The following is a 12,395-nucleotide window of genomic DNA, read 5'->3' on the forward strand; positions in this document are numbered from 1 at the left end:
GGAGAGTTAAACTGCCAGCAGACATAGAACACTCCAGAGAAAAATTTTCGTGGTGTTTGGTTGGAGGTTCACTCCACTTAACCGATTCCTGGCCTGTGGATTTGCGCATGTAGCACCTACATAAAAGAAATAACATGCCAACACTTCTGAAAAGGGTTGCTAATGAGAACACGAGCACTAATAGATACCAGTGTGAGGGTCAGGTAAGTAATAGTTTGTGTGAGGTGAGCTTTCTATCTCCGAGGCCCACTGCTCCAGCTGAGGAGTCCAGCCCCTTGCTGGCTTTGGTATTTGCCTCGGCACAGTGGTTGAACAGGGAAGAGAAAAGAGCTTTTAAAACTCCGGGTGAAAGCTGAAGTCATGTGGAGATGTGAGAAGAATCAGTCATGCAGCCTTGCCAGGGAGGGATGCCCAAGATAAACTGGGGGTGGGGGAGTGTTGTATGTTGTAGCTTTCAACTACTTAACTTTCCACCTTATCAGTCAAAACCGCCTCAGTTCAGCCATGTGTGGAAAATACTTTTTTTGTTTCAATGATTCCTGTAAATCCCTGAAAGAGGCTAATGCTGGTTACCAGTGTGCTGGATGCTCGAGGTGGGGAACCCAGCTGGGCGTATAAACCTACTGCACCAGCCCTGAACGAGGAGAGTCCCGCGCAGACCTTTGTTCTCTCAACGTATTTCTAATCTCAAATACAAGAGGGAATAACGCCTTTATGAGGCCTCAGCAAGCACCTCACGACACGCCGCTGGCGGCAGCTGCCGCAGAGCGTTGGTAGCCCGGCTGAGGCGGCAAAGGGCCGCGCCGGCCCTCAGAGGCGAGGTGCTCCCCGAGTGGCGGTTTCTCCCGCCCCCAGTCAGGGGGGTCGTTTGGGGTGTCGTGCCCCGCCCGCCCCCCCGCCTGCCTCTGCGTGAGGCGGCCGCTTACGCGCGAAGCTTGAGCCTCGCGCGCTCCCGTCCGGACGCCGCTGGCCGGGGGAAGGCGGCGGCCCCCTTCGGCCGCGGCCCGGAGAGCAGCGTACTACGCGACAGCGGCTCTTCCTTCGCCCACGCGGCCGCCATGTCTGCCCTAGCGAAGGCCTCCGGCGCGCTCAAATCGGTGGATTACGAAGTGTTCGGACGAGTGCAAGGTAAAGACGGGCGCTGGGCTGGGGGCGCGTAGGGAGGGGCGCCGCACTGAGGCGGCGGCTGCCGTGGCGCCAAGGGCGCGCCCTTGCGGCGGGCCGCGCATGCGCGCGGGGCCAAGTGAGGCGGGAGGGGGCTGGGGCGATGGCGTCGTGTGGGGGAGCGGGGCAGGGGCGGGAGCGGCCGCCGCCTCTTCGCCCCCAACGGGAAGTGGGGGAAAAAAAGGTTGTAAATATGCCCCCACTGTAAGGCTCGCCCGGTTCCCTGGGGAGCACAGGCTGTGCTGTCAAAAGCACTTGCCGTTAGCCGCGTTTATGCTCGCGTCTTCTGTCAGCGCGGTTGTGTGGGAATGCCCCCTCCGCCGGGTTGGCAGCAAAATCTAACGTGAAAATTAAGTCAAATGCAATTCGCATACAGCAGCGTCTTCATTAAAGAAAGCTAAATGAGCTAACTGCGTTAATGACAATAATCGCTTGTCGAAGGGAAGGCTCAAGGCCAGCTTGTACCCAAATTCTGTAGAGTTTGCCCAACGTTAAAATTCATAACTGCTGTCCAAAATTTCTGTAAGAGTAGACCCCAGATGACTTGTATGCAGTTTACTGTAACTTTATATGAAGTGAAATTCCTAGAAGTGGTATTCTTTCAGATTACTTTAATGTATTTTTCTTTCTTTTCTAGGTGTTTGTTTCAGGATGGTAAGGCAATGTCTAATTTACCAGTTCTACTTTACAGGATAGTATTTCCAGTGCTAAAAATACGGCAGCAGGTCTGTAGAGTATAAACATATCCAACCTGAACTTTGAGTTCTAGGTTAGATGGTTAAGTATTGCAAGTGGATTTAAAAGGAAAAAATATTTGTTTTATATTACTGTTATATTAAAATGGATTTTTAAAAGCTCACTAATGTGTTGCTTGTTTGCATACTATCTAAAGATTGTGTTTGGATTACTTGTGATAAAACAGCCACAAGAGCATTATAACATGTTAACCTCTAGATTCTTGATATTGGCTTCTGAAACAGCGTGTTCCAGTTTAATTTTTTTAAAAATGGCAATTGTACCCATATTTGAGGAAGCTTATTGTGTTTCCTTGTAACAATGTGCTACAAACACACAGTCTATGGCTCATATTCCAGCCAAATGTCTCCCCAGCTCTGAACATGCAGCAGGTAGTTTTGCATTTCACAGAAACCGAAGAAGCAAGAGGACACATTTCAAATAATAACAGTTCTTTGCCTGAAAATAGTGGACCATGCTTAATATTAGACCTGAAAGTTTTTATGTGTAGTTTATATGTATTGTGAAATAGTGAAAAATTGAAATGGATAGAGAATTATGATATAGTATGTCTTGAATTAAATTTTTCTATCAAGTGGAAAAGGTATGCCCACACACTATGTGGTGGGCAGGTGCAAGCTTGCTCTGCCTTGTTTTGAGGTGACCTGGAGCTGTGCGCACACATACTACAGTGCCAGTACTGAGCTAATAAGCAGTATTGAGGAACAGGTTGTCAGCTGCATTCCCATGCTTTTGGACAAGTTCCTATGGAGAAGCTATTCATAATCAACTTGAAAAATACTCTTTGTGGTTAGCAGCACCTTTTCATTGCCTAGATTACCCCAAAATTTGTTTCATCTTTTGGAGTGTAGTCATATTGACCTGCGGTTTGGCTGTTGACGTTAGAGTAAGTGTGTAAAGAGGCTGATAATGCAGTGCACACATTTAGTATCTGTGTACTTTTTGGGTATTACTGCACATACTCTAAAATGTTTGGCTATTTCCCATCAAAATGTATTGAAAACTCTCAGATCTTATTGTTGGAGCCATCAGTCTGTTGATGTTCTGTAATACAAAATAAAAACATGGGCCACGTAGTCTTATAACTTTTTAATAGATGTGCAAGAAGCAAAACAGAGGATGTACCTTTAATATAAATAAATTTGCTATTGATGAAATGAAGTACTGTGTATTGGCTAATAGTGTTTTTATTGTCCTATATGGAACAAAAATTTAAGGGATTTCTGCAAATCAGGCGTTCTGTTCCCTACCATTTCAGTCTTCAGAGACAAAATATGAAAACCATGCCTATGTTTCATATGTACATGAAAGACAGAAAATGAGAAAGTTTAAAAAACAAACCAAAAACCCGAAACAAAAAAAAACAATCTCAGAAAACAGTGTACTCGGAAGTAAATAACTGGGAAACCACAATTTGTTGTAGTATTGCAAAAATACTAGAAAACCAGTATAATTAGGTTATGACCTTTGCAGCAGTTTGTTAGTAGTAATGCAGCAGCTAGGGGTAGAATTTAAGGAGTGAAAGTCAGGTAGCAAGGATTTAAAATGAAACTGGAGAAAAGGAACTATGAAGCTTGTACATGTAGCAAATTTAATGATTTTGAACATGTATTGAAGAGGCAAATGAGCAGTGATAGGAGCTATAGAAAGGAATAGAGTAGGTACAAGGGAGTGGTGTGGGATTAGTAGAGTCCTTTGTGATCAAAACTGTGTTAAGTTCCTGAAATAAGGGGAGCAAGTCTTTGGCCTCCCTGTCATTGAAAAAAGGCATCACGCCATCAGAAGGTTTCTATGTATAAGGCAAAGAGGAAGATGACTTTTATTACGAGCAGTGTAGTGTCTCAGTGGGAGCCATCATATCTGTAGGGGTTTTTTTGAAGAAAAGTATTAAAAGCTGTGAAGATGGAAGCAGGAATTAACTTGTGCGTTTATTACCTATATGTAAAATCTCATTCTTGTTCAAAAGCTGGCTGCTTCTGCTGCAACTTCAGAGCTGACAGGAGTATCTTAATGCCTGAGTATAAGTATCATCCATGGATTTTTTTTCTTAAGTGTAGCTATTAAAGCTATGAAATGAAAGTAGGGTTTTAAGTGGTATACATGTGGTGTATGTGCTGACACTGATTGTCCTTTTTCATTATTTTTTCAAATCAGTACACAGAAGAGGAAGCTAGGAAATTAGGAGTGGTTGGCTGGGTTAAAAATACCAGTCAAGGAACTGTGACGGGCCAAGTTCAGGGCCCAGAAGATAAAGTAAATGCAATGTAAGTATTTTTGTGGGTTTTTTTTTAGTCTTATTAAAGTAAGTTACAGAAACATTCTTCATCCAAAGTGACAGGTACATTCATATGTCAGTAATGTAACAGTACGTTCAGTAATCAGTTTTGGTTTTGAGGAGATACGTTCTTTTAAGCTGTAGAAAAGTCTTTAAGCTTTAAAAATAGTTTGTGGCATTATCCAGTTTTAATTTCTAATGTCACACAGTTTGTCAGTGTATTTCCCTAACATACTCTTATCTTGTGAAATGAAGAAGAAGCCTTTATTCATACATGTGAGCACGGATCTGGTTAATTCTTCAAAACATCTCTGTAAAGAAACACACTGAAAAATTTCTTGAAATGCTTGTTCAGCCTGTGCTTAATTTAACGGAAACTGAGTTTAAGTATGACTTTTTTTCCCCTGATTAAAAAAAATAAAATACACATTTCAGTAAAGGCCTGTAGTCTCTACCAGCTGTAAATGAACTTTGAAATATTTTGGTGTCTTTAAAGGAATGGGTATTATTTTCTTTATTAAACTGCCAATTTCCAAATGCTTACAGCTATCACTCTGAGGAAATGATGCCTGGAAAAGCACAAAGCCCAATTCAGTTGCTTCCAACTATAATTTTTTGCAAGTGTATATAGGGAGATTGTTGGGAGTTTTTAAAAATCCTTCAGTGGTTTGTTCTCTCAACAAAGAATGAGTGATGGTAAAACTTTCCTTCGTAAGCTTTAATGTGGATGGGCAATTATTAGTGCAAATTCTGCCAGCACTTTCCAATACAGGAATTGCTTCAAAACTGAACTTACATAAAATGAAGTTGGCTTTTTTTCAGAGAAAGTAGTGTTACACTCTCTGGTAAAGAGATTTATATATGATTATTGAATGTGACAGAAGTATTTGGAGTAATTTTCTTTGGTCTTGAGCTTAACATTCGGTTGCTTATCTTGGGCTGCAAAACATTTACAAAGCCGCAGAAACATCAGTTGTTTGTTTCATAGGTCAAGTTTATACTTGTGTTCTGGAAGACTTTTGCCCTAAGTATTTTGTAAATTTAGTAACTTGGTGCCACCTCTCTAGTTAATTTAGAACACCTAAAATGAATGTGTGAGAAGTTGGGATTTGGTTTCTATTTGTTGGAGTACTTTTTAATTTAAAAATTTCTAGTCCATTGATTTATTCTCATGAAGCAGGTTTAAGTGAAAGCACAGCTTAGCTCCTGATATTTCTTGTATTTGCATGAACTAGGATTGCTGCAGAATGCAGTGTTTTCTTCTATCCTTTTCCCTTTCCCCATTATCTGTGTCAATAGGTTTCAAAGGAAACAGTGCTTACCCCAATGCCAGAAAGTTTGTGTGTAATAGGGGATCTGGCAGTACAGCTGCAAAATTAGACTAACAAGACTAGTTTTTTTCTCAAAGATATGTGCAGACTATTCCAAAAGGAAGTAAAAGTTTTAATTTTTCATTGTTACACAATTTTAAGTAAGGTCAGCAAGCTGGATTGTGACCAAAAAAAAAAAAAAAAAAGTTGAAGCTTTTGATGTACATTGTGTTGCCACTGCTTCATTTCATGCTGGAAATCAATGTTTTCCTCTGATGTGGGAATGATGTTGCAATGCTGAAGTTGAAGTATGATTTTGAAGTATGCATTGAGATCTGATAATTAAATTGGAGATCCTATAGTAGAATGCTGAAGGAGAAACAGTTCACTTTTCCTTGCTCCCTGTGTGCACTCTGATATAGTGAAAAGATAATGAGTTTATTTTTGGCATTCAATTGGTGAACTTGCACGTGGAAAGGGAGCTCTTGTATATGAACAGCTACAGGCCCTTATTTCTCTCTGCTAGTACATGTTAATAGGAGATCAAAATAGGTTTGCATTTTTGAAGTTTTTTGCAGAGCTTATAGCATTTTTTGTAATGCTCAGTCATGCTTCCTAGGAATTCATAATACTGTGTTCTAGGTTGAAGGGTTATTTAAAATACTATATTAAATAAAAATCTGAGGCTTGCTTCTGCTATGGCAAATTAGTATTAACCAATAATCCTAAACATACATTTGTAATCAAACTGTGATAAATAATCAGGAGAAAATTCTGGCACCAGCTTCCTATGCAAGCTCTTGTTTGTATTTGCTAGATATTCAGAACTTAAGAGACTGTATATGTATCACACTTAAAAATTTGGAGATCTCGTGTGTTCAAAGAAATTGAACACTTTTCAGAGAAATACAGTACATGAATCAATATTGTAAGATATTTCAAGAAAGGTTCCTGTTGAGTGAATATGAGAATATTCAAATATTGGGAAAATCTGTTACCTTATAGAAATCTTTCAAGAATAGTTTGTTCAGTGTCTTTTGGACAGGTATTTTCATACTTGCGTAAGTTTCCAAATTAAACTTTAGGCACAGAATAGCCTGATTTTCAGAGGTGTAGCACCTGGACTTTTAAAAATCATATATTAATGGTAATAAAATGATTTGTCAGTTCTTTTACTGGTTCTGGCTTGTTAATGTTAGTATTTGTTTAGGGGGAGATGGAAGGGGTGTTTTGGTTTATCATAAACAATTGTTTGTTTTTTCATGATGCTAAATAGAATCGCGAACGTAGACTAAAAAGAGAGTAGGGATGCCATGAGAAAGTACAGTTCTAGAACAGGTAAACAGAAAAAGCAATATGGGAGGGAGGAAAAGAGGAATAAGGGTTCGAGAGGAGGATAAAGACAGGGAAAGTATAGAAAATGTGGGAAAAACACCATGAAGCAATTCAATGTTACCAGAAGCATGGAGTGAATAACAAAGCATGCCTTTGTTCTGGAGCAGTAAAGCGGCAGACCTCTAACCCAACGGTTTTCCAGCACCAGTCTTTTGCTCCTGATTTTCTGACCCTTTTTATTCTATTTTGTATCACTGCTTGTATTGTGAGGCACGGCTAGGAAGCATCCAGTACAGGCTCAAGACACAATGCCTTTATATGATTTTTTTTATGCAGGCTGCAAGGTAAAATACAATCTGGGAGGAATTATGAAGATGGTCCTGGTGATCTATTTTAAGCATTATTGTAATGCATGCATGGAGTTTAGATGGAGAGTGACCAGAACCAGTATAAAGTGGAGAACATAAGCTTTAAAGCAGGAGAGTTTGACGTATGACTATCCACCCATACTTAAAACTCTCTAGTGAAGTGAGAGCATGTTAGAGAAGATCGCTTTTGAAAATCAGTAGGCCAGGCAACCAATGATCTTTGGAGAGTCTTAGGTAGTCAAATACAACTTTATTGCATTAGAACCGAGTGTTAAGGTGTGGGAAGGCAGCCAGAGGCTGTGTGTCTACTGCTGCAGATGCAGCACAGAGGAGCGTTTGCTAATGCAGGCAGTGGTCTGTGGCTTTTGTTCCTACCCATCTTGCCCGCGAAAACAACTGACCTTTTTTTACCTGAGCCTGGTGTAGTTTCTTAAGAAGAATGCTGAAGCCTGGATTTTGTCCTAAAGTGTGGAAGTAATTGTTTCTCTGCAGACATAAAATACGGTTATGATGAATTACTTTGAAAGATGAAATGCAAAATGGAGTTTCCTCTGGAGCATGTAACAACTTAGCAGGGGCATTCTGACTTTTGCAGAAATGAGTGGAAATTGGTAGGTAAGTATGAAGGTTTGGGGCCTGAAAAGTGTTGTATGTAGAGGAAGTTTAGTTCCTTATTGGATCATTCACTTTGTGTTGAATATGGGTGTAAGTTTTTTATTTATGTTCTGTGGTGGTGAAATCTTGACCACACTGAAAACTGGCAAAATCTACTGACTTCCCTGAGGCTAGGATTTCAGCATGAATTTCACTGAAATTCAAGAAGCTTGATGTATGAATGAGAAGGTTTTGATTTTTAGATATTTTCATTTCAAGATTTGTCTTCAATTTGTTTTAATGAAAAACTTTGAGATTCTCAAAGATCAGGTGACTTTTACTTAAAAGTGTGTTTTGAAGCCAGTTTTTCATTTTAATTAGGAGATCTTGCAGACCATTTTAGAGGGTATTTTTAAGAAGACTTGAGAACCTTTTACCTGGAAGCTTGCTTTAATAGCCTTTGCTTTTTAACCTCTAGATGGTGCTGTTTGGTCTGTAGATACTTTCAACTATACATGCTTCATTTGAAGTGTATCTATTTTTAGACTGTTACGGTAGAATCCATCTTTTTCTTCACTACCTCTTTCCCTACTGTATTTTAGAGTCCTGTGCTGTTTGCTGCTACTGTGCCACATAGATAACACCCATTATCCTTAGATACTGAAAGCTCATATTCAGTCTTTTGCCTGTTTGTAAGCCAAGGAATACTGAAGTCACAAGAAAAGCCGAGTTGCAACATTTCTAAAACATAATGGCATAAGGTTTTATGGTAAACTGAAGGCTTTTTTGCCAGCCCAGGTATTGTTAAATGGGGTAGAGGAGGTAGCCCTTTGGTTTCTTTTTTTCAGGAAGACTTATAGTACAGGGTTTTCATGATAGTATCTTGTGATATTTTTTCCATTTTATTCATTAAATAAGGTTAGAGCTGTTGTAGTCATTGTGGTTGTTGCCATAGCAACTTGCATTGACAGGCTAGAAATCACTTTCCTATGAGAATTTTTTGAACTTTGAATGATGACATATTAGTTAGCCATTAAAAAAGGAAGAGAAGACTCTTGCAGATTGCCAAGTTCAGAATTTGTTCCAAAAATCAAAGATTTCAAATTAGGTTGACACTTTAAAATGTGAAATCTTACGACATTTTTTAGACACAAGTAGTATATAACAGCATAGCAAGTATTCTTCCTGTCTTTGTAGAAAGGCATGATATTAAATATAGATTGCTTGTCTTGGAAATTGTTCTTAATTAGTAAATTAATGCTAATTTAATTTGAATGTTTTACCTTTTAATATCAACATCAGTTAAGAAGAATTAATATTAAATATATAAATGACACAAGACTTGAAAATTACTTCAGTGTGTATCTGCATAGAAAAATCTAGATTTTTCTACCATGTAAGAGGGGAGAACAAAACTCTGTATTAGTTAATATTGTATCTGTCCTTCTGTCTCTGCTTTGTTAGTTGGGTGTATCCAAGATTCCTGTCTGTACCAACTGGCATTGAATAAATACTTTTTTCCTCAATATAATTTTTAATTGTTTGCAGAGAATAGCCCTGATGGCATGAAACGGAACTAAATGCTGGTAAAAAACCCCCTCCATATTTAGACTATGACTGGGTTCCTTGAGCAAACTCCTGGATTTTAAAATCCAATTTATGTTGAGATATAAAATGAACAGATTTTGAGATTTTTGTCCATTTTAAAAGGATTTTTTAAAAAAATTTTCAGCTCAGTCTAAATGTTGTTTAAGGGAAGAAACTGTAATGCTTCTTTCCACATGAACCTAGGCATAACAGTAGAAATGAATCTGCAGGGGACACTTGTACAGACAAGGAAGTGGTTTAGGTTTTTAGATACATTCAAGACTTCTGTGGTATACCCAGAAGCCTGCTATTGAAAAGAAGACAAAGGCAGTTGAGTGAAAAGTTCAGAGAGGTTGGAAATGTTGATGGATTAGGGAGAGAATATGGAAGTCAATTTGTGTTTGGCAACAGCTGATCTGTAAAATAATGTGATTGCAGATGGGGAATTAGTAGATTCAAGAAATGGTGAGTAAAATCAGACTAGCAGAAAAGGTACAAAACTTCCAGAGATGCTTTTATATCTGGGGGGCAGAAAGGCAGCATGATATATTAACCAAAGGTGTGCTGTAATAGAAAAAAATCATCATGGGAGATTGGTTGGAGAGATAGAAGGAAAATTCTGAAATCTGTTAGTGTGGGAGAGGAGAATGTCAGTGGTGGCAGTGAAATATGGAGGGGAGGTTGATAAACTCTACCAAGTTTATGATCAAATGTGGTAGAGAGGATATAGGAAGAAAGAGATATTTAGACCATCTTAATACAGTTACTTCTAAAACAAATGAAGTAGGCTGTGAGAAACTCTTACCGTTATTCAAAGATGAATGTAGTTCTCAAAGTAGGCTCCAAATTCATAGGTATACATTTTCAGGTTTGTATTTATTGAAAGGCTGTAAAAATTTATTACTGGAATGATTTAATTGCTGGCCATGTTTAATGAACACACTGGCTGAAATTCCATTGTATCTTTTATCTGATCAACAAATGTGTAGGCCAAGGTGAACATTAGCATCCCACATGTCTGGAAAAGCAAATAGAAACAAAATTGCAACTGCTAGTTTTGAAGTTGATCATGCAAAGAACACTGGTTGTTATAGGCTTTGCTGTTACAGAAAAAATTTCTAAAATTGTGAGGCCTAATACTTTTTGCCATGCTTATTTTCTATAATACTCTAAAAATACATCTGCTCTGATGCAGAGCACTTAATGTTTACCTTGTGTCTTGTCAATGAGGTAGCTATGTGCCATAATAATATGGCTGCAGTATTTCCTGGATGTGCTGTTCTTGGGAAGCTGACAGTGATATATTTTGAAGGAAAGGGGAGAGGGAAATTAAAATCACATTCTTTAAGCTTGCTTTTTTACTTTGCTAAAATGTGAAATAGTGAAAAAGGGTTAAGATCTGTTCTCATTTATGATTGTAATGAAGTAGAGTTCTTCCATTAATCACCACTGAAGGTGATTTACAGTGTTTCAGTGACTCAGTAGCAGTCAGATGACAAGAAATATGATGGGGGCTTTTATAGTTCAATGTGGGTCCAAGTATAACAAGCTCAGGTTTTTTTGTTTGGTTTTATTTTTATTTGTTTAAAGGTTAAACTAACCTATACTGGAAAATTAAATTGTGTTAAACCATAATCTTTGTGGCTAGTGTAATGGTAAATGTGACCATCTCTCTTCGTACTGAATACTTGAGGTGTTAACTTCTTGTCTATGATTATTAGTTTATTGCTTAACGTGATAGGCTAAATTGTGAACTATTTAAGTTATGCAGGCTCAGAGCTTGGTCCTGTAAAAAAAATTTACTAGATGTTACTGATGATGACCTGGGAAGAATGGAATTAAACCCTGTTCTTTGGGATCTTAGCAGTTCAAAACTAGATAAGTGAAGGAACTAATTATGGTTTATTGTAGCAACTGTACTCTGGTTAAAAGACAAGGAATGGGTCAGGTAAGTCAGGAGATGTAGTTTTTTGTTACTGGCTTCTGAGAATAAAACCAGTAAGATATTCATGATACTTAGCTGAGGAAGAGCACTGTGTGCTTTCAACATAAAACTGGAGGCCTGGTGGCTTACCCTTGTTCTGCCCTTGCCATTTTATATCTTGCAGTAGTGACAACTGCCCCTAAGTGAAGTCTGCTCTTGTTAGTCACTTAAGGGCATAGGAGAAGGCAATTCTCTCCCTGAGGACCAGGAGCGGTCGAAGGAAGAGAGGTGTAGCTCTCCGCTAAGGTCACACAGCCCGCCAGTGACAGAGCCAGAAATAGAAGTGGACTCCTGGCACAGGTCCTGTTCTTTAGACTGCTGTTGGTTACTTTGAAATGCCATAAACCACTAAAGCTTTTAACCATGGTTATGTCTTTCTTGATATGGAATAGTGCAAAAAATGTTTTCCACACCCCTGATTTTTCTGCTGGAGTATAAAGATAGCTGTATGGTATGGCCCTGTAGATTTTTTTAATCTAGAAATTTTTACAGTCACTGTGAATTTGCAGTAGCTTAAAGGAACTGGAATTCTTTATAAAGTGTCTGTTTCCTTTTCTGATCACTGAAGTGTTTGCAGTAATATATTTTGACAGAAATATAGTTTAACAAATTATGCTAAATGTAGGCTTATAATACAAATAGTTAATTAGGATTTACTAAATACTGTCTTATTAGAGCTTAATACTCATGTTCTCTTTACCTTTTGAGTATTGGATTTTTTTGAAGGAGTGCAAGCTAAGCAGTTTAGTCAGGTTTGAGAATAAAAAGTTCTTCTTGAAGATTACGTTCTCATTGACACTTAAGGTTAATAAGGTAGTGCAGTGTTTTAATTCTCACAGCTATTATTCTAAAATATATGTTATAGTTTAGTCTTAAACACAAGTCCATTGAGTTATTACCTCATTTGCTGGAGGGAGGGGACCACCTCTCAACAGCTTATGGTATTTGATGCTTGAATTGATTCAGTGAAGAATGTTTCTTCCTTCCACCTCCCTCTCAAGCTGCCAGAAATGTCTGTTTGC

At 38.6% G+C, this 12,395-nt stretch overlaps 1 protein-coding gene across 4 annotated transcripts in view; it reads left to right on the plus strand.

Annotated features, from left to right (window-relative positions):
• Window positions 1–580: 580 nt before the first annotated feature.
• The window catches only part of ACYP2 (acylphosphatase 2), a 46,469-nt gene continuing 34,654 nt past the window's right edge, over window positions 581–12,395 (plus strand). Inside the window, exons 1-3 of one of the 4 annotated variants that reach the window (XM_049800744.1) lie at window positions 581–1,128; window positions 1,802–1,818; window positions 4,075–4,184. In XM_049800744.1, the coding sequence (XP_049656701.1) occupies window positions 1,059–1,128; window positions 1,802–1,818; window positions 4,075–4,184 (197 nt within the window). In that variant the 5' untranslated portion in view covers window positions 581–1,058. The remainder of the gene's footprint in view (window positions 1,129–1,801; window positions 1,819–4,074; window positions 4,185–12,395) is intronic. The other 3 variants (XM_049800745.1, XM_049800742.1, XM_049800743.1) reach the window with 3 other exon arrangements.

This window comes from Accipiter gentilis, chromosome 5, assembly GCF_929443795.1.
Source record: "Accipiter gentilis chromosome 5, bAccGen1.1, whole genome shotgun sequence".
NCBI lineage: Eukaryota > Metazoa > Chordata > Aves > Accipitriformes > Accipitridae > Astur > Astur gentilis.